At 47.4% G+C, this 18,114-nt stretch overlaps 1 protein-coding gene across 14 annotated transcripts in view; it reads right to left on the bottom strand.

Annotated features, from left to right (window-relative positions):
* Rad52 (RAD52 DNA repair protein) overlaps positions 1 to 18,114 on the bottom strand; it is a 67,880-nt gene continuing 49,766 nt past the window's right edge. For 5 of the 14 annotated variants that reach the window (XM_076567799.1, XM_042273991.2, XM_042273992.2 and 2 more), the window contains exons 2-12: positions 14,933 to 15,026; positions 12,448 to 12,549; positions 11,892 to 11,985; positions 11,649 to 11,716; positions 10,309 to 10,427; positions 9,499 to 9,574; positions 6,964 to 7,163; positions 6,658 to 6,821; positions 5,467 to 5,550; positions 4,654 to 4,869; positions 2,660 to 3,348 (exon numbers count right to left, since the gene is read on the bottom strand). In XM_076567799.1, coding sequence (XP_076423914.1) covers positions 3,287 to 3,348; positions 4,654 to 4,869; positions 5,467 to 5,550; positions 6,658 to 6,821; positions 6,964 to 7,163; positions 9,499 to 9,574; positions 10,309 to 10,427; positions 11,649 to 11,716; positions 11,892 to 11,985; positions 12,448 to 12,549; positions 14,933 to 15,019 — 1,272 coding nt within the window. In that variant the 5' untranslated portion in view covers positions 15,020 to 15,026 and the 3' untranslated portion in view covers positions 2,660 to 3,286. Of the gene's footprint in view, positions 3,349 to 4,620; positions 4,971 to 5,466; positions 5,551 to 5,614; positions 5,792 to 6,657; positions 7,164 to 9,498; positions 9,575 to 10,308; positions 10,428 to 11,648; positions 11,717 to 11,891; positions 11,986 to 12,447; positions 12,550 to 14,932; positions 15,027 to 18,114 lie in introns of those variants that run through there. The other 9 variants (XM_042273998.2, XM_076567800.1, XM_006985876.4 and 6 more) reach the window with 8 other exon arrangements.

Raw genomic sequence — 18,114 nt, 5'->3', positions numbered from 1 at the left:
TGGTTTGAATCTGCTGCAATTTTACTTCTACAAATCAGTAGTTTATATACAGAAAAGGAAACTATCAAGTCATACAAGGAACAACAAGAGCTTGGCAATAATTCAATTACATCATCTTTAAAAAACAGTAAACACACAATTATTAATCGGCACTAGACATATCCCTTCACCCGTAAGAACTTTATGACCCAAAGAGCAGTCTGTATTTTTTAAACAGTACAGTCCCTAGACTTGTGTAGACTTCTTGTGGTTGCAGCTGTGTCCCTTATCTTATCTCAGCAGCTTTCTAGTTTATTATACACTCCTACTTTTCTGGTTCTCATGACCACTTAGCCAATTTGGATGCTGCAGACCCTCTCTAAGTTTTTCTTTAGTTCTCCACCACATATCTCTTTTAATATAAAACCTTTTTACCTGCTGGAATATGGACTCTTGTACTTTTACACCTGTAAGGGGAAGGAGTTCTGCTGTAGTCTTTAAGTTTTCCATGCTGAAATTCCTCAACAGAGGGGCCCATCATCTGTCTCCTATGGGATAACGTTTTTTTTACCATAAATCACTTTAGTTGGGATTCTTAAAGGATTCCTAGTGGATGAGTGTTCTTTCCCTAGAAGTGCCTGAAGTATTATACTTTCTTTATCTAGTGGCTTGGGGTCTTTAAGAAATAGCTCATTCTGCTATATCTGATTAAGATCCATGTCCAGCTTCCCCTTTCCCTCCATAGTTCACAACCCAAGTATTCGTTAATTTTGGCTGTGCTTCATAGCTTAATTAGAACATTATCAGAAAAGCAGTTATACAGAACCCATAGCCCAGGGAGTTCATGATCTGTGAAATACATCTTTGAGAAGGAAGCATAACCCGGGCACTCTGCCAGGAACCTCCAGGGAGCTTAGTCCCGTGGGACACGTATCTCCCGTCCGCTATTATAGACATAATTGTTCATGTCACATGGATGACACTGGAGTTGGTGTGGCAAATCTCTTAACCTTTCCTTTCAGCAATGTGCCTGGGTTTAGAGAAGGAGTGAGCCAATTCCATCTCCAAAGCCAGCTTGGTATATTTGGGAATTTGGGCATAGCTTCTCTTACTACTTCGTGCTGGAGGGGGGCGCAGTATCTTTTCTCTCTCTCTTCCAAGCCTACATACATTTTTACCCACATTGTAAAACGTTTAAAGTCTTGTTCCATCTCAATCTGTCTTATTGTGAACCTATTGTTTTAAACTGCAGGTAAGGCCGCTGTGGCTGCTGGCGCCGCCCACCTCAGCTTCCCAACATGGCGGTGGTACAGTTTACTGCCAGCTCTGGGTCTGGAGCCATGTGTACCATCAACTATCAGAAGCAGCTCTATCAAAGCAGCATGTAGCCCAGAAACAGCTTTTCTTTTTTTCTTTTGTACTGGTAAAGGCTAAATCCACTAGACAGCGTTATGTGCCACTTGTTATGTGCCTCATTCCCGCCACACCGCTGGTCAAACGTGCACGCCAGGAACCTGCCATAGTAGCTCAAACCGGCAGACTGCCGCTAATTTGAGAGACAACTAGGAAGCTGTTTTTAGCTCCGTTTCAGAATCTTTTTTTGTCAGGTTTTAGATGGAAACTCTTGCTCCACGTTGGGCGCCATTTGTAGCTAGAGAGTTTTCTCTCCAGGCCCGCCAAGCCCCGGCAGTTGGACAGCCCATTTGTAAAATAAACACAAACGCTCATATTATTTAAACTGTTTGGCCTAATGGCTCAGGCTTCTTGTTAACTGTTCTTATATCTTAAATTAACCCATTTCTATTCATCTATACTTTGCCACATGGCTTGTGGCTTACCGGTACCATACATCTTCCTTTTCATGGCGGCGGCTGACAGCGCCTCCTGACTCAGCCTTCCACTTCCCAGAATTCTCTTCTCTGCTTGTCCCGCCTATACTTCCTGCCTGGCTACTGGCCAATCAGCGTTTATAAAGCCATATCCACAGCATATTCCTGGGGCTGGAGAGAGGACTCAGCAGTTAAGAGTGTACTACTTCTGCAAAGGACCCAAGTTCAATTCCCAGCACCCACATGGCGGCCCACAACCATCAGTAATACCAGTTCCAGGGAATGTAACACCCTCTTCTACTCTCCGTGGATACTACAAATACATGTGCATGTACATACATGCATGGAAAACACAAAGTAAAATGAACAAAACACCTATTCCTTAGATCATCCTTTCATTGCTTGGGGAAAAAATACTGGTCTTCAGACCTGGATTATGATGCCATAATCTTTCTTTAAATGAGAAATTATGCAGTGGCTCCTCCCACAACCCATGTTTTCATGCAAAGATTTCAGCCAGAAGAAAACAATCATTTAAAATTATGCACTGTTTCATGTAGTGTAATAATCCCACCGTAGATGTAAGTTTTGCCTTTGCCAAGTACAGCCATGAATGTAAAGTTCCACAGGTCTGTCAGTATTAATGTTCAAACGTTAATTTACTTGATGGCTCGAAATGCACTAATGGGAGGGTGGGGGAGGTGGCAGCACATGCCTTAATCCCAGCACTGGTGGATCTCTGTTGAGTTTGAGGCCAGCCTGGTCTACAAAGTGAGTTCCAGGACAGCCAGGGCTGTTACACATTGAAACCCCCCACCCTGCCAAATACCCTTGCCAAAAAAGGCTACAACTTTTGAGATGTAGTCTTTATTAAAATTTAATCATGTAAAGTTGAAAAGAATTCACGCTGGCCTCCCTGCTGCATACAAACTACATACAACCACAGGACATGGTAAGTGCCGAGAATGGAGAAGACCTAAATCCGACACTTAAGCACCCCCTGTACGTCTTGGCACTTCTCTCTGGATAAAGGGAGGCTTCTGTTGACATGAATGAATCCATGTGTGATCCTGAAACACCGCCATGGCCTTACTGGTTAGCACTTAGTGGAAAACATTAACACCTCAAAGCCAAAGGAAAGATGAGCTCACATATAATTAATTATGTAGGTGACGATGAAGCTGGTGCTTAGATGGGCTCTATCACTAAACAACAGAAGGCAGCCTGAAAACTAAAAATCTCTTAATACAGTAGTTTGGGGGTGAATAGTTCTGAAAAACTTGCAAAGCCAAAGGAAAGGCATCTTATCTGTTGGCCTCCCTCCCATCACAGGGTATGGCATGACGACCTCTTTAAAGTACTCCATTAATACGCTCTAAAGTCCTCTAATGAGTTCAGAATAAAACAAGGTATAAAGCCTTGGGAACAATTTTGTAACCAAACTGCAGTTTTCCAAACTTTCATGACAGATTCCAGCTTCAGGATGGATCAAGTTTCCTTTTCTTCAGGTCCTGGCTCTTCCTATGAGAGTCAGAGTGTCCTGTAAAAGATAAATGGTTAAAATGCAGCAGCCTTGACTCAACAGTAGCTAATCATCACTGGATTGTACTGGCTAACGACCCTCATTCAGACAACACACAGAATGAGTGACCACTGGATATCATTCTTATGACAGATCTCTGGATACAGTCAGGCCTTTGCTTCCTACAAGTGTGCCCAACCAACATTGTGACAAAAAACACGAGAGTCAAAGTTCAGAGCTCAAGAGCCATTCAATCAAGTCACAAAAAAAGAATGTTTTAAGTAAGTCTGTAACTTTGTATTGGACCACATCTGTAGCTATCCCGAGTCTCAGGTTGGACACGCCTCATTCTAGATCTAAAGAGTAGATAAAATCAAGATCTGAAAGCTCAAATACTCTCTTTTGTACTGCTCACTGCCTCAGGATTCCATCTAGCTTTTCCTTTTTCTTTTTTATACAGGATTTTTTTTTTCTTTTGGTTTTTTCTTTTTTTTTTTTTTTTGTTTTGTTTTGTTTTGTTTTGTTTTTCAAGACAGGGTTTCTCTGTGTAGCTTTGCGCCTTTCCTGGAACTCACTTGGTAGCCCAGGCTGGCCTTGAACTCACAGAGATCCGCCTGGCTCTGCCTCCCGAGTGCTGGGATTAAAGGCGTGCGCCACCACCGCCCGGCTCTTTTGGTTTTTTCAAGACAGGGTTTCTCTGTGTAGTTTTGGTGCCTGTCCTGGATCTCGCTCTGTAGACCAGGCTAGCCTTGAACTCATGGAGACCCTCCTGGCTCTGCCCCTCAACTGCTGGGACTAAAGGCGTACACGGCCACGAACCGGCTTGATACAGGATCTTAATATGTAGTCCTAACTGGCCTGATTGAACCTAGGGTCTTACAACACACTAGGCAAGGGTTCTACCATTGAGCTAAATATCCAGCCCATGGAATTCATCTATACCTCACAGAAATTCTTTTGCTTCAGCCTCCTGAAGGCTGGGATTACAGGCATGTTGCCACCGTGTCCCATTTATCCCAACAATTTTTTTTGGTGGATATATTGCCTGCATGTATGTCTATGCACCACTTGCATGTCTGATGTCTAGAGTCCAGACGGGGTATCCAATCCCCCTTGGAACTGGAGTTATAGACCATTGTGAGCCAATACATGTGTGCTGGGAGCTAAATCCAGGTCCTTTGCAAGAGTAGTAAGCACTGTTAACTGCTGAGCCATCTTTCCCGTCCCCCTAATTCAACTTCTTAAACTGAACTAGCACCCTTGCTTCAAATTTTATAGAATTCAGCAAACCCATAAATTTTGTTCTTCACACATCTCTGCTACCTAGTACATGCTGGTGAGTGCTGCTGGTCTGCAGGTGCCCGGCTCCAGGTTTTTCTGGTGGCATCTGGTGGCAAAGGACGCCATCCTGGATCACCTCCTGGTTGTTAAGGGCTCCGGTGGCAGAGGTTTGGGGTGGTTCTGATCTAGACAAGGGCTTAATGATGTCCTCTAAATCTGGAGTCAGGTCCCACATTTCAAGGTTGTCTTCAGGGTTAGCTACAGAAGAGAACCACAGTATTGTTTACAATAGCTTCCATGGTTTGACAGGTGTGATGGTGCACATGGCAGCCAGCAGTTCCACCACAGACAGTAAGACCCTGTCTCGGTTAAGAAAGAAAAAGAAAAAAAATCATGCTTTTGAGTTCCTTCTGATAAGTTTGCAAATGTTTTTCATTCCAACAAACACCCTGAATCTTTCTTTTGGTTGGAGAGTAGAGGAACATGTATCAGAGCCCCCATTAGTCAATTTGGGGACCTCTTTCCATTTTTATAAAACTTGACAACACTAAAAATCAGATGAGGGCCAGAAAGATGGCTAGTCAGGTAAAGTCACTTGCCACCTAATCTAACAACCTGAGTTCAAGACCCAGGACCCACACGGTAGGAGAGAACTGATTACAAGATGAAATCTATGAGCTGGGGCTATAGCTCAACGGTGAGCACCTGCCTAGGGCTGCAGGGGCACAGGTTCAATCCCAGTACTGCACCCAACCCTCCCAGGAAAACATGAATTCTGTATCTGCCAAAAGGTACACAGCACAGTAAATTACACACCCTCGTAAGTATTTACTGGTTAATTCTCACGTCACTTACCTGGGCAGGCGGCTCTCTCCCTGAGGAGTTCTGAGGCAGCAGATTGGGGGGTACTGTGTTCCGGAGGAGGGGCTGGAGGCACAGCTGGTTTGCACAGGAGACAAGGACAAGCCAGAGGTCACGTAACTTGCCAACTCTGGGATGACGTCTATTCCCCTCTTGCCCAGAGCATACCTTTAGGGTTCAGGGCCCTGACTCCCAGGCCTACCTCCAACTCTGTATGTCGTCTATGTCTCACTAGAGTGGGGGAGAACCACGTGTGTTTTCTGTGTTTTGTCTGTGGGAGACGGGGTCTCTCATGTAGCCCAGGCAGGCCTTGAATTCCCTATACAACCAAGATGACCTTGAGTATCTGACCCTCCTGGGATAACAGCAGTGTGCCACCACCATACCAGATCTGGGAATGGAACTCGGACACTAGGCGAGCACTCTACCTTGAGCAACCGCCCTAACCCATTTCCCCGACAACAGCAAAGGCCCCTAGAGTTGGTAGGAGCCTTGCAGCCCAGTGGTTCTGGGACAGGGCAGTGCATCCTGGATTCCATCCTTGCCCTTCAAGCTCCTGGCATGGCCAGAAGCCAAACTTTTAGGCCAACTCATTACTCAGGATGTGCCCAGAATGATGAATGTTTTGGTTTGCTTTTTCCTACATTAATGTTGGTAATGTGCTGAGGGGTGAGAATAAACCCAGCATATAATCTGTCTCCTGCACCTTCACTATACAGAGAAAATGGGCAAATGCTCCCCGGACCGGGAAAGTCCTTAACAAATGTCTGCACAACAGCAGAAACATCTAATTCTGTGAATTTAATTTAAACTCCTGGGTAAAAAATCTGCTAAAAGCTCCAGTTACCTTCTAGCTTTGCCTTATAATCAAAAGCTATCCAAGAGTCAAGTTTCCTAATGCAGAGACAAAGGGACTCTTGACTCGAAATTTCAAATTCCAGAAGATGGGGAGGGTGGTGGTCTCACTATGTAGTCCAGGCCTGCCTCTGCCTCCCAGGTGCTGCAGACATAACATGTCGATCACAGCCCACTGACTTCCCTAAACAGCCCCTTATCTTTGGAACTGGGAAGGAGCAGGGCAGACTTTGCCATCCTAATTCCGTGGGGTCATCTGTCCTACGTGGCACTTAGAGAAGCCCTAGCAAGGCACGGCCTGGAAAGAGTCACAGTCTCCCCCTCACACACCCTGACACTCAGCTTCCACCTCTGCGGCAGGTGTGTGGCCCGGCAGGGGCAACCCCATCTGCTGCCGGAACTGCTGCTGCAGCTGCCTCTGCCGGAGCTTCCGGAGCTTCCGCTGGTGAACAGCATCCCTCTCCACGGTGGCGGCCAGACTGCTGCTGCTGCTGCTGCAAACCAAGGTAACCACAATGGACCCGGCTTGAGGAAGCACACAAACAACCACTGCTGGTCTCAGAGGCAGGAGTGGAAGCGGCCAAAGCCACACTAGAAGGAGCGGCAGAGGAAAGGGAGGGAACCTGAGTCCAGTACCAGGAGCTGCTGCAGTCCTTAGCCCCCTGCAGCCTAAGGTCTGAGTCGCGTGGGTGGCTTGGTCTGCAAGGGGAAGTTGCTTCTTGTGCTCTTGGGGGTCCCGGTGCTTCCTTCTGTCGGCAGCTGTTATATCTTGCCTGTTCCACAGATGGTTCAAAATCTTCTCTCTTTGCTTTAGTTAAATCCACTTCAAGAGGGAGCTGGTAAGAGAAAGAGGTAGAAAAATTGAATGTGCAGGGAGGTGGTGTCCCATGCTTTTAATCCCAGCACTCAGGAGGCAGAGGCAGGTGGATCTCTTTGAGTTGGAGGCCAGCCTGGGCTACAGAGTGAGATCCAAGAGAGCCAGAACTGGATCACAGAGAAACCCTGTCTCCGGGGGGAAAAAAAAAGATGGTTTATGCAACTGCAATGGAAACTACCAAGAACAAAAATATGCAGAAAATCAGCAAAATGCAAGCAGTAACCATCCTATCAGTAATTATTTTAAATGTAAGTGGATTAAATCTTAGTTTGAAAAAAAAAAAAACCCCACAGATTGGGAGTTAATGAGATGGCTAAGCACATGCTGCTCTTTCAGAGGCCTGTAACTTCAGCTCAAGGGAAATCCAATTTCGTTGTTCACCATGGGCACCTGCATTTATGTGTGTGTGTGCTCACACACACACATGCACACACACAACTAAAAATAATAAAATTTTTAAAAAGACAAAAGATTTGACAGATGGATTACAAAAACCATATCCCACTATATGATACCTACAAGGACCCGAGTTTGATCCTCAGCATCCATATAAAAGTTGGGAGGGCAACAAATGCCTGTAATCCCAATCCTGAAGGATGCCTTGGGCTCAGTGGCCAACCAGTGTAGCCTAACTAATGAGCTTCAGGCTCAGTGAGAGACCCTGTCTCAAAACAGAAGGTGGAGCAACTGAGAAAGACAGCCAGCATCCACCTCTGGCCTCCATAAGCACACACACAGACACATGAACACGTACGCTCCCCTGGGGAAAGGGCAGTCAACAAACACTGCTGAGAAAGCTGAGCTCCCCAGGCCAAGGGATGAGAGTTGGTAAACATCCTTTACTTTTCACAAGAACCAGCTCAACATAACTAAAGTCCCAAGTGGAGGACTCCAAACCCAGAAAAAATGTTTCACAGCACTGGCTATGGTGAGGATCTCTTGATAAGACACAAAAGTGGGGCTGGAGAGATGGCTCAGGGGTTAGGACCACTGGCTGCTCTTCCTGAGGTCCTGGGTTCAATTCCCAGCAACTACATGGTGGCTCACAACTGTCTGTAACTCCAGTTTCAACAGATGCAACAGCCTCATGTAGACAAAATTCCAATGTACATGAAATAAAAATAAATCATTAAAAAAAAAAAGAAAAAAAGACATCAAAAGCACTGGGCAGTGGTAGTGTAAGCCTTTAATCCCAGCACTTGAAAAGCAGAGGCAGGCAGAGCTGAGTTTGAGGCTAACCTGGTATATAGAGCAAGTTCCAGGACAGCCAGGGAGACACAGAGAAACACCACCTCAAAAAACTAAAAAATAAAATATTTTAAGAATTACCATAATTCAACAGCAAAAATACCAAATAACCCATTAAAAATGGCAATGGACTTCACCCTCTCAAATGATCCCCAAATGGCTAACGAGCTTTTGAAACACAAGGCTGATGTCAGGAGCGCGTGGACTCTACCAGAATAACAGAAGAGCGAGGCTGAACAGTGGGGGCTGCCGTGAGTGTCAGCCTGGAGAGTTCTCCAAAGAAACAAAATGGGAAACACACGAGTCAGCACTCAAACCTGCAGGTCTGCACCATCACAAAAATGAAAGATGCTGTTCGAAAAATGTACACATCCATGTCCACAGCAGCGATACAACAGGCAAGAGGTGGATAGATAAGCACAGTGTATGCTCCTAGGAGACTGACACGCGCGCGCGCGCGCGCGCACACACACACACACACACACACACACACACACACACACACACACACACACACAGCAGGTATGGAGTCTTGTCAGAAGCCAACTGACATTGCACTGGGGCCTGTGCTGAGAGAACGGGACAGGACCTGACAAGGCTCTCATGGAGACAGAAGGCAACGAGTCTACCAGGGAGACACCAACTTAAGCCCAGCTGACGCAACTCGAGTCACGTCTACTGCACGGCACACTCCTGAAGCTGGTGCTGAGATCCCACAGACGGCAGAGACAGAGGAGGTGTGCACCTCACAGCCACCAGCGCTAAGGGCAGAAAGACAGCTAGTTTGAACATGTATAGGGACCAGCAACAATGAGAAAGCTCTGCACTGGTTCTGAGGGGACTACTCCCAGCATGGCTCTCTGGTACACGAGGGGAACTGTAAACCTGGCCAGGCCGCATCTGCTAGCATAGCATTAACCTTCCAGATCGGAGATAACCATTCCAGATGCTGCCAAAGGCCGAGTCCTCACTTCTCCTGCTACTACCCTCAAGGACATACCCGAGAAGCTGCGGGCTGTGTCACCCCACTCCGACTACTAACATACCTGTCGTGGAAGCTTATTTAGTGACCTCAGGTAGTCTTTGTCCAGAATGCAGTTTCCAAGTGCATTACCAAAACTCCTACAGTGACAAAAAAGCACACAGTTCACAGTCGCAGCATCACAAAGCTGCAGCTACGGGAGGAAATGACCCGTCTTCACTCAGTAAGTGGCAATGGGACATGTCCCGTTCCTGCATCCCACTGGCTTCTGAGAGCACAGCAGTGACCTGACCCAAATCTCTAAGGGGAGCTCCAGTGCCACGAAGCCCTCCCCGAAAACTCACCTGCTACAAGCCAGCCCTCTGGGGAATGGGAATGGACAGAACTGATGGCACAGGGGCTGGCGGCCAGCGGGAGGTTTTAGGTCACTGGGACTTGCCCTCCAGGACTACAGATCACTGGGTTCGTTTCCTATATGTTTGTTTGTTTGTTTGTTGTTTGTTTAACTTCTCCGCCATGATGCACGCCCTTGCCCCAGACCCACAGCAATAAGGGCAGTCAATCCTGACTGCACCCTCTGAGCTCAGGCAGCCTAAAGCTCTCTGAGTTGGTATATTCGGACATTTGCTGTGAGAACTGAAAGGCTGTCAGCACCTCTGGGCCCTTCCAGGGAGGAGAGGGAGACACTGAGAAGAGTGTAGTCTGCATTCAGCCATGTGTTCACTGGAAAGTACAAACGCAGCAAGGAATTGTGGGATCAGGGTAAAATGAGACTCATCTTTTCATGTTATTTAGATTTCGGACCCAAGGGAATGGGCACTTCCTCTGAAATATGAACTGAAACCAGTTGGCCGGACCCCAGCTCCTTTCATACCTTAGTGCCCGTTTCAGCCCGTCCGTCACAGCCTCCTTCCGGGCCTTCTCCAGCGACAAGGCCTTTGACCTGAGGCCCTCACTAACTCCATAACCCACGTCCTCATGATAGGAACCATCCTGAGGGAGGAAGGGATGTTGCTAGAGCTTTAACATGGAAGCTGTAGTCCGCCTCCCTGAGCAACAGCATTTAAAAAAAGAAAAACCACCCCCCGCCCAGCCCACCCTCAGGCTGTGGAGCCAGGACCCTGCTGAAGAGGACACAGCACAGAACTTAAGATAGCAATTTCTAGAAGTGCTGTCTGGAGCAGATCTGCCTGGAAACATGCCGGTGGTCAGTGCTGAATATTTAATATTTAAAGCTACAGGGTCAATAGAAATTGACAAAAAAACAATTTATTTTCACACACACACACACACACACACACACACACACACACACACGTGTATAAGTACAATGGAGTTATACATGAAACTTCAGTCACAAATACATTAGGACAAAAGCAGCAGGAGGTACGAGTTCAGACAAAAAAGGACAATGAAACTTCTGAGAAAAGGGCAGCTTAGCAGGACATGGCAACACAGCCCTGGAATCCCAGGACCCAGCCGGCAAGAGGCCAGTCAGTGTGAGCATAACCTAGGCTACACACTGAGATTCTCCTAAAGCTAGTGGGAGCACAGGCCTGTCACCTCAGCATGCAGAGGCAGAGCAAGGAAGACAGCCTCGGGCACCCAGGGGCCTACATAATGAGATGTCTGGAGCAGTGGTTCTCAACCTTCCTAACGCTGTGGCCCTTTAGTACAGCTCCTCATGTTGTGGTCACCCCCGACAATAACACTATTTCACTGCTACTTCATAACTGTGATTTTGCTACTGTTGTGAATTAATCTGATATGCAGCTTGTCTTAGGTGACCCCTGTAAAAGGGGGCAATAATACTCACAGAATAAGAACCACTGATCTAAACTGAGGTAAGGGGTATGGGACACAGCATTGGTTCAAATAAATGATAGCATTTAATCCCCTATGGCACTTAAGTTTTTGTTACATTATAAAAAGATTTTCGACTGTCAAGTTACACACACACACACACACACACACACACACACACACACACACAATCCTTTTGTATTTATGTGGCCAAACTTTTGTGTATCAGCTTAAAATGAGTAAGACACATCCTTTCAACATGCTTTTGAGGGGCAGGAAAGCAAGGATATTTGAATACTGCCATCCTAGGCACCCTAGCTAGGGCACACTCCAGGTCTACACTCAAGACTCCCTCCCTGCTCACACTGTCTCCTCGGTCCTCCCAGGCAGCAGTGGCACCCCACCCCTCACCTTTAACTGCACCCTTACAAATGCACAGACTCCCACGTAGAATTTGCCATTGTTGAGATCAACAAAATCTAGGAATGGGAAAGAGAACCAGTTGGAAGGATACTGATCCTGCACCTTACCCACTTTCCTTGGCTGGCAATCCAACCCACCTACCCATATCCTGACTCACTAAACTCTTGAAGCAGGAATAAAACAGTTACGAAATAAGGAACATAAAGCGGTCAGCACACACAGAGAACATACCCACATTCTGCTGGGTGATGGAGTGTGCCCAGCCATTGTAACCAAACATCTCATTGGCCAGGTTAATTACCCGATGACCTTCAATATAACACACCTAAAAAATAAATTTTCAAGAAAAAGCTATTAAGGCCAGGTGGTGGTGGCACACGCCTTTAATCCCAGCACTCGGGAGGCAGAGGCAGGCGGATTTCTGTGAATTCGAGGCCAGCCTGGTCTACAGAGCAAGTTCCAGGACAGCCAGAGCTACACAGAGAAACCCTGTCTTGAAAAACCTAAATAAACAAATAAATGAATGAATTAATGAGTGAAAGAAATGAAATTAGAAGCAAGTGGTAAAGGGAACATTTTTAAAGATGACGTAAACATCTCAACATGGAATTTATAGCCATCTCAAAACAATGCGGATGACAGAGAAGTCTGGGACCCACTCCTTCCAGAGGCACAGGGAAGGATCTAGTACCAGGGAACAAGGACCTCTGAATCCATGGACTCTAGTGAAACCAAAAGGCAGGATTTCTATGCTGACTGCTAGATACGTGCCCAAGACTCAGCTTACCTTCTGGCCTCCTCCAGCCATGCGGCTGCTGATGTACTCCGGGCCCAGCCTCTGCCTCAGAGCCCTCTGGATAGCCTGGTACTCTTCTGCTGTGTACTGGTTCTACAATCCATAAGGGAAATCTAGTCGATATCTGCGCCGATCCCCCACAGCCAATCCCTCCCTGAGTTTTCAGACGCACCACCTCTCCACACTCTGGAATAGTGAGTAGAGCCAACGGTAGATGAGAGCACCTGCCCAGCAGGCCTGAGGCTCTAGGTCCCATCTCAGCCCAGGGGAAAGTTTTACACATATCATGCATACATGTATCAAACATCGCATGGTAGCCTATAAAAAGGCATAACTTTATGCACTCATTAAAAATTGCTTTAAGCTGGGCAGTGATGGCGCACACCTTTAACCCCAGCACTCAAGAGGAAAAGGCAGATGGAACTCTGTGAGTTCGAGGCAAGCCTGGCCTACAGAGCAAGTTCCAGGACAGCCAGAGCTATACAAAGAAACCCTGTCTGGGGGATAGGGTGGTGGGGTGGTGGTGGTGGATGCTTTTAAATGGCCATGAACCTGAGACTGGATAGGTCATGGGCCTAGGGGAAAACCTATTACTATTATTCTGCAAAGGAACATAGCAATCAGATGATTCCTAATGACATGCTGCTGTACCCTAGATCCGTGCCTCACTCAACCCTCATCAGAGACACACTAGACAGTGTGCAGAGCGGAAGAGTACTCTGGCGTCCTCAGCCCTAGATGGAATGTCTCCATTAAAGCCCTCCCTCCCCTCAAGGCTCAGGGATTATGCAGTGGAGGCAGAAAGAATGTAAGAGCTGGAGGTGACTCCAAGACACATGACTGATGCACACATGAACTCACAGAGGCTGTAGCAACACACACAAGACGTGCCCAGGTTCAGGCCACACAAAACCCCAGCATAAGATGGGAAGTCGATACAACTCCCACCCTAGCCAAGAGCCATTTGCAACTGATACCTGCGGCGTGGGAGGCCCCATGCTCGGGAGTAGTTGACCAAGATAAAAGGAACTCCATGGGGTTGTTTGTGGCCTCTTGAGTTTGTTTGTTTGTTGTTTGGGGTTTTTGGGGGGGCATTTTTTTGTCTTACTGGGGGTTTGTTTGTTTTAATTTTGGGTTTTTTTTGTTTTTTCCTGTTTGGAGGGATTTGTTTTGTTTTGTTTTGAGACAGAGAGAAAAAGCATGAAGTTGGGTGGGTAGGGAGGAGCTGGAAGAAGACATGATCAAAATACATTGTAAGAATAAAAAAGAATTAAGCTGGTGGTGGCGGCACACCCTTTTAATCCTAGTACTTGGGAGGCAGAGGCAGGTGGATCTCTGTGAGTTCGAGGCCAGCCTGGTCTACACAGTGAGTTCTAAGACAGGGCTGTGTAGAGAGACCCTGTCTCAAAAACCAAAAACAAAAAATTAATATAAAAATATTGCTTTAAAGTATTGCTGCTATCCTTCTTAAACTTTTCAAGCTAAATTGGGGTTCGTTTTTGCTTTGTGGAGCAAGGGATAGAACCCAAGGCCTCACCCAGCTAATAAGCAAGCTCTCCCACGGAGGGAGCTCCCGCCCTCTGAAGTGGAGACAGGAAACCCAACTTTCCCCGCTCAGAGCCTGAAATTCACACTCCCCAAGCTGGCAGAAGGAACACCGCGCTCTTACGATGCCCGTCCCGCAGGCAGACACACACAGGATGGTTGCTCTTGGGGCTTTGCTCCCTTGTGCTGTGTCCTTTGGGAAGACAAAGCCGGTTCTTCCATGCAGTGTCTACACAGCGAGAGGCTTCGCGGGCATGTACTACACTCTACACGATACAGTCAAGTGGGGTACCATTTTACAGCTTATGAATCCCTTGTACTGAGTTTCTACATTTGTATTCCATTTCTAAAATTGTACACAGGAGCACAGTGTGCCCGTGGGCTCGGAGGACAGATGCAGAAGTCAGTTCTCCGTCCGCCATGTGGATCCCAGGGATCGACCTCAGGTCGTCAGGCTCGGCGACAGGTGCCACCTGCCCAGCCACCTCTCTGGCCTCCTATTAGTCTTTACTGCCAAGTTCACAAATCCACTTAGTTACTAAAGACCTTGGAACAAAAAGACAAAGTACTAAACCTCGCTGGGGATAGGACAGCTCAGTGGTAGAGCTCCAAGTTCAATCCTCAGTGCTACAACACAAAAGAGCAAAGATGATGAAATACCGCCGAGAGGTGGTGGCGTATGCCTTTAATCCCAGCACTCGGGAGGCAGAGGCAGGCGGATCTCTGTCAGTTCGAGGTCAGCCTGGTCTACAGAGCGAGATCCAGGAGAGGCACCAAAATTACACAGAGAAACCCTGTCTCAAAAACAAAAAAAGATGGTGGACTTCTGACTGGAAGGGAGAAAGGCACACAATGAGCACCCCACCCGGGATCATTTCATCCCAGCTTTCCTCATTTAATCTCCTTCTAGACAGATGAAGCAACTAGTCACCTGCCCGAAGCACAGCACAGACTTCCCACCAGCAAAGGGAGGACGCTTGTCACCACCTCCGTCGACCGCTTCCTCGGCTCCGGCCATGTTAACTCTGTTGAAATAAGACAATAAAGGGAAGAGGATTAGGGACTCAGAGGAAAAGCAATGACAAGAGATTACCATGTTCTGTTACACATTTGGTTCCTTGGCTGGCTAGTTTTGTGTTTATCTCATTTTTTTTTTTTTTTTTGGTTTTTTCGAGACAGGGTTTCTCTGTGTAGCTTTGCGCCTTTCCTGGAGCTCACTTGGTAGCCCAGGCTGGCCTCGAACTCACAGAGATCCGCCTGGCTCTGCCTCCCGAGTGCTGGGATTAAAGGCGTGCGCCACCACCGCCCGGCCATGTGTTTATCTCATTTTAATGTACATGTTGTGAATGTTATTGTTTTTTCTTAGCCAGTACTATAAAACAGATGTTGACTTCTGTATGCTGATTATATATTCTGTGGCTTTCTGAAATTATAGTTTCAAGAGTATTCTGGTGTAGTCTTTGTGGTGGTTTATGTGCAGGTTGTTGTCATCTGCAAATAAAAACATCTGTAGTTCTTTACTTAAAAGACAAATAAATAAGAAGGGCAGTGGTGGTGCACGCCTTTAATCCAGGCACTTGGGAGGCAGAGGCAGGCAGATCTCTGTGAGTTCGAGGCCAGCCTGGTCTACAGAGTGAGTTCCAGGAAAGGCTCCAAAGCTACACAGAGAAACTGTCTCGAAAAAAACAAACAAACAAACAAAACAAGACTCAAAGAAGGACAGAGGAAAAGCAAGAGCCTCTATCCCAGTCAGATAAAGTACTTACTTAGGAGACAACATCTCTTGGGTCAGGTATGGTTTGCCAAAACAGACAAACCTAGCTGTTCTTCGGTTAACACATTTATTACTGTGGGCTAGAAAAGGTGAATGTTTGCACTGAGAACATAATGTGTTATATCAGTATTACAATATTATCACTATTATGAAATTTTTGCTGTGGAGGCAAAATGGCTGGTCTGGAACTCACAGATCCGCCTGCTTCTGCCTCCCGAGTGCTGGGTGTTGGCATTCTGGCCTCCCCTCTGCTGTTTGGTCTTGTTGTTGTTGTTTGTTTTTTTGGTCAGGGTATTTAGTCATAGTAACAGAAATAAAACTAGACACTGGCCTAAAAAATTAATAAAATAAAACTAGGGATGCAGAGACCCACAGTCAAACACTAGGTGGACCTCCTTGGCGAATCCTGTGGAAGACGGGGAGGAAGGATTGTAGGAGGCAGAGGAGTCAAGGACACCACAAGAAAATCCACAGCATCAACTAACCTGGGCCCACAGAGGCTCCGAGACTGAACCGACATCCAGGGAGCCTGCCTGGGACTGACCTAGGCACTCTGCATGAGCGTTATGGCTGTCTACCTTGGTGTTCCTGTGGGGCTTCTAATGGTGGGAACAGGGGCTGTCTATGACTCTTTCTTAGACTGGGCACTCTTCCAGAAGACCTTACTTTATTTATGTGTATGGGTGTTTTGTCTGCGTGTACATCTGCACACCAGAAGAGGGCACTGGATCTCATGGGACTACAGTTACCACGTGGGTGCTGGGAATTGAACTCAGGACCTTAAATCTTTTCTTTTTTAAGGATGACTACAAATAAAGTAAAAACTGAATGGATCTCACCACCAAGAAACAGCAGCATCCTTTTTTTCTATGCGCAAACACGTGGGTGTGTGTCTGTGTGTACATTTGTTAAAGGTGGAATGTATACACACCAGGTAGCACCTCACATACGCCTGGCCATGCCGTTTTCTTCATCCCAGCATCAGTGGCTAACCAAATACACAGGGTCTTACCAGTGCATGGGCAGTCTGCAGCCCCTCAAGTCCTAACTCACACTGCATGCCTCCACTCTCCCCTTGACTACTGACTCTCTTGCCTCTGAGCTACAAGAGCACACCCGAAGCCAGGCCATGCACAACCTGGAAAGCTAAGGAGTTAGTACACCACAGGGCACACCTTTCTCCAAGGAAACGGAAGCTGGAGATGGGAGGGAGAATATTGTTGTTCTTCCTTCCCCGATGGACTATCCTATCACACAATCCTATTACACATCCTCCTCCCGGGAAACACTTGCTGGATGGAGGTCACACCATCAGCCAGAGCTCTAAAGGTGGGCAAGCAAGAACAGCAGGGCTGAAGTGACGTCACCTCTCTCCCCTCCGGTTTCCCCCACTCCCGCTTCCCGAATCCCACTTCCTGAAGGTCTGAGAGCACCCTTGGATTTCAAGCTCTAGTCAGGATAGAACAACATGCACTACCCATGCTCTCTCTGCCTGCCTGCCGTTCCCTCAGCTCTTACCACAGTGGTACACACCCTGAACTCGTTTCCGAATGCCAACAACATCTGCACCTCTGTATGTGAGAGCGTTTTTGGATTAGTACCTATCTTGCATGGCAAGCTAGAGTGAGTGCCAAACTCTGGCCACAGGGAGCAGCCTCATCGCTGGCTGCCAGGAGGTGGTGTTTAAATATCCCTGTTCCTAAGATACACAGCTGTCTCCTCACAGGCAGTGAGTGCCTAGAACCACACAGCACATTGAATTCCATGAACAGTGAGTGAGTCCAGAGGAGAGTGCTTACTAGCTGTGAGTAAGAACAGGATGATGGACGAAGGTAAACAGAGCTCAGGATGTAGAGTGCCTACCGTCACAAAGCGGGGTTTGATCCCCAGCACCACAGACATCGGGCACAATGGTGCAGCACTCAGGAAGTGAAGGCACAAGGATCAGGAGTACAATGCTAGCCTCAGCTACATGATGAGTTTGAAGCTAGCCTGAGCTACATGAAACCCTGTCTCAAACAAACACAAGGTAAATAGAGAGGCATTGTTTAGGCAGCATGAGCAAAGAGATGCATTCAATTCTCAGTACTGGGGGTACAGGAGGGGTGCGAGTGGGATGCGGGTACAGGAGGGGTGCAGGTGGGGTGGGGGTACAGGAGGGGTGCAGGTGGGGTGGGGGTACAGGAGGGGTACAGGAGGGGTGCAGGTGGGGTGCGGGTGGGGTGCGGGTGGGTGCGGGCGGGGTACAGGAGGGGTGCAGGTGGGGTGGGGGTACAGGAGGGGTGCAGGTGGGGTGGGGGTACAGGAGGGGTGCAGGTGGGGTGGGGGTACAGGAGGGG

This window comes from Peromyscus maniculatus, chromosome 3 (genome assembly GCF_049852395.1).
Source record: "Peromyscus maniculatus bairdii isolate BWxNUB_F1_BW_parent chromosome 3, HU_Pman_BW_mat_3.1, whole genome shotgun sequence".
Classification (NCBI taxonomy): Eukaryota; Metazoa; Chordata; class Mammalia; order Rodentia; family Cricetidae; genus Peromyscus; species Peromyscus maniculatus.
The sequence above is the reverse complement of the archived record's forward strand: the minus strand, read 5'-3'. Positions and strand labels throughout refer to the sequence as shown.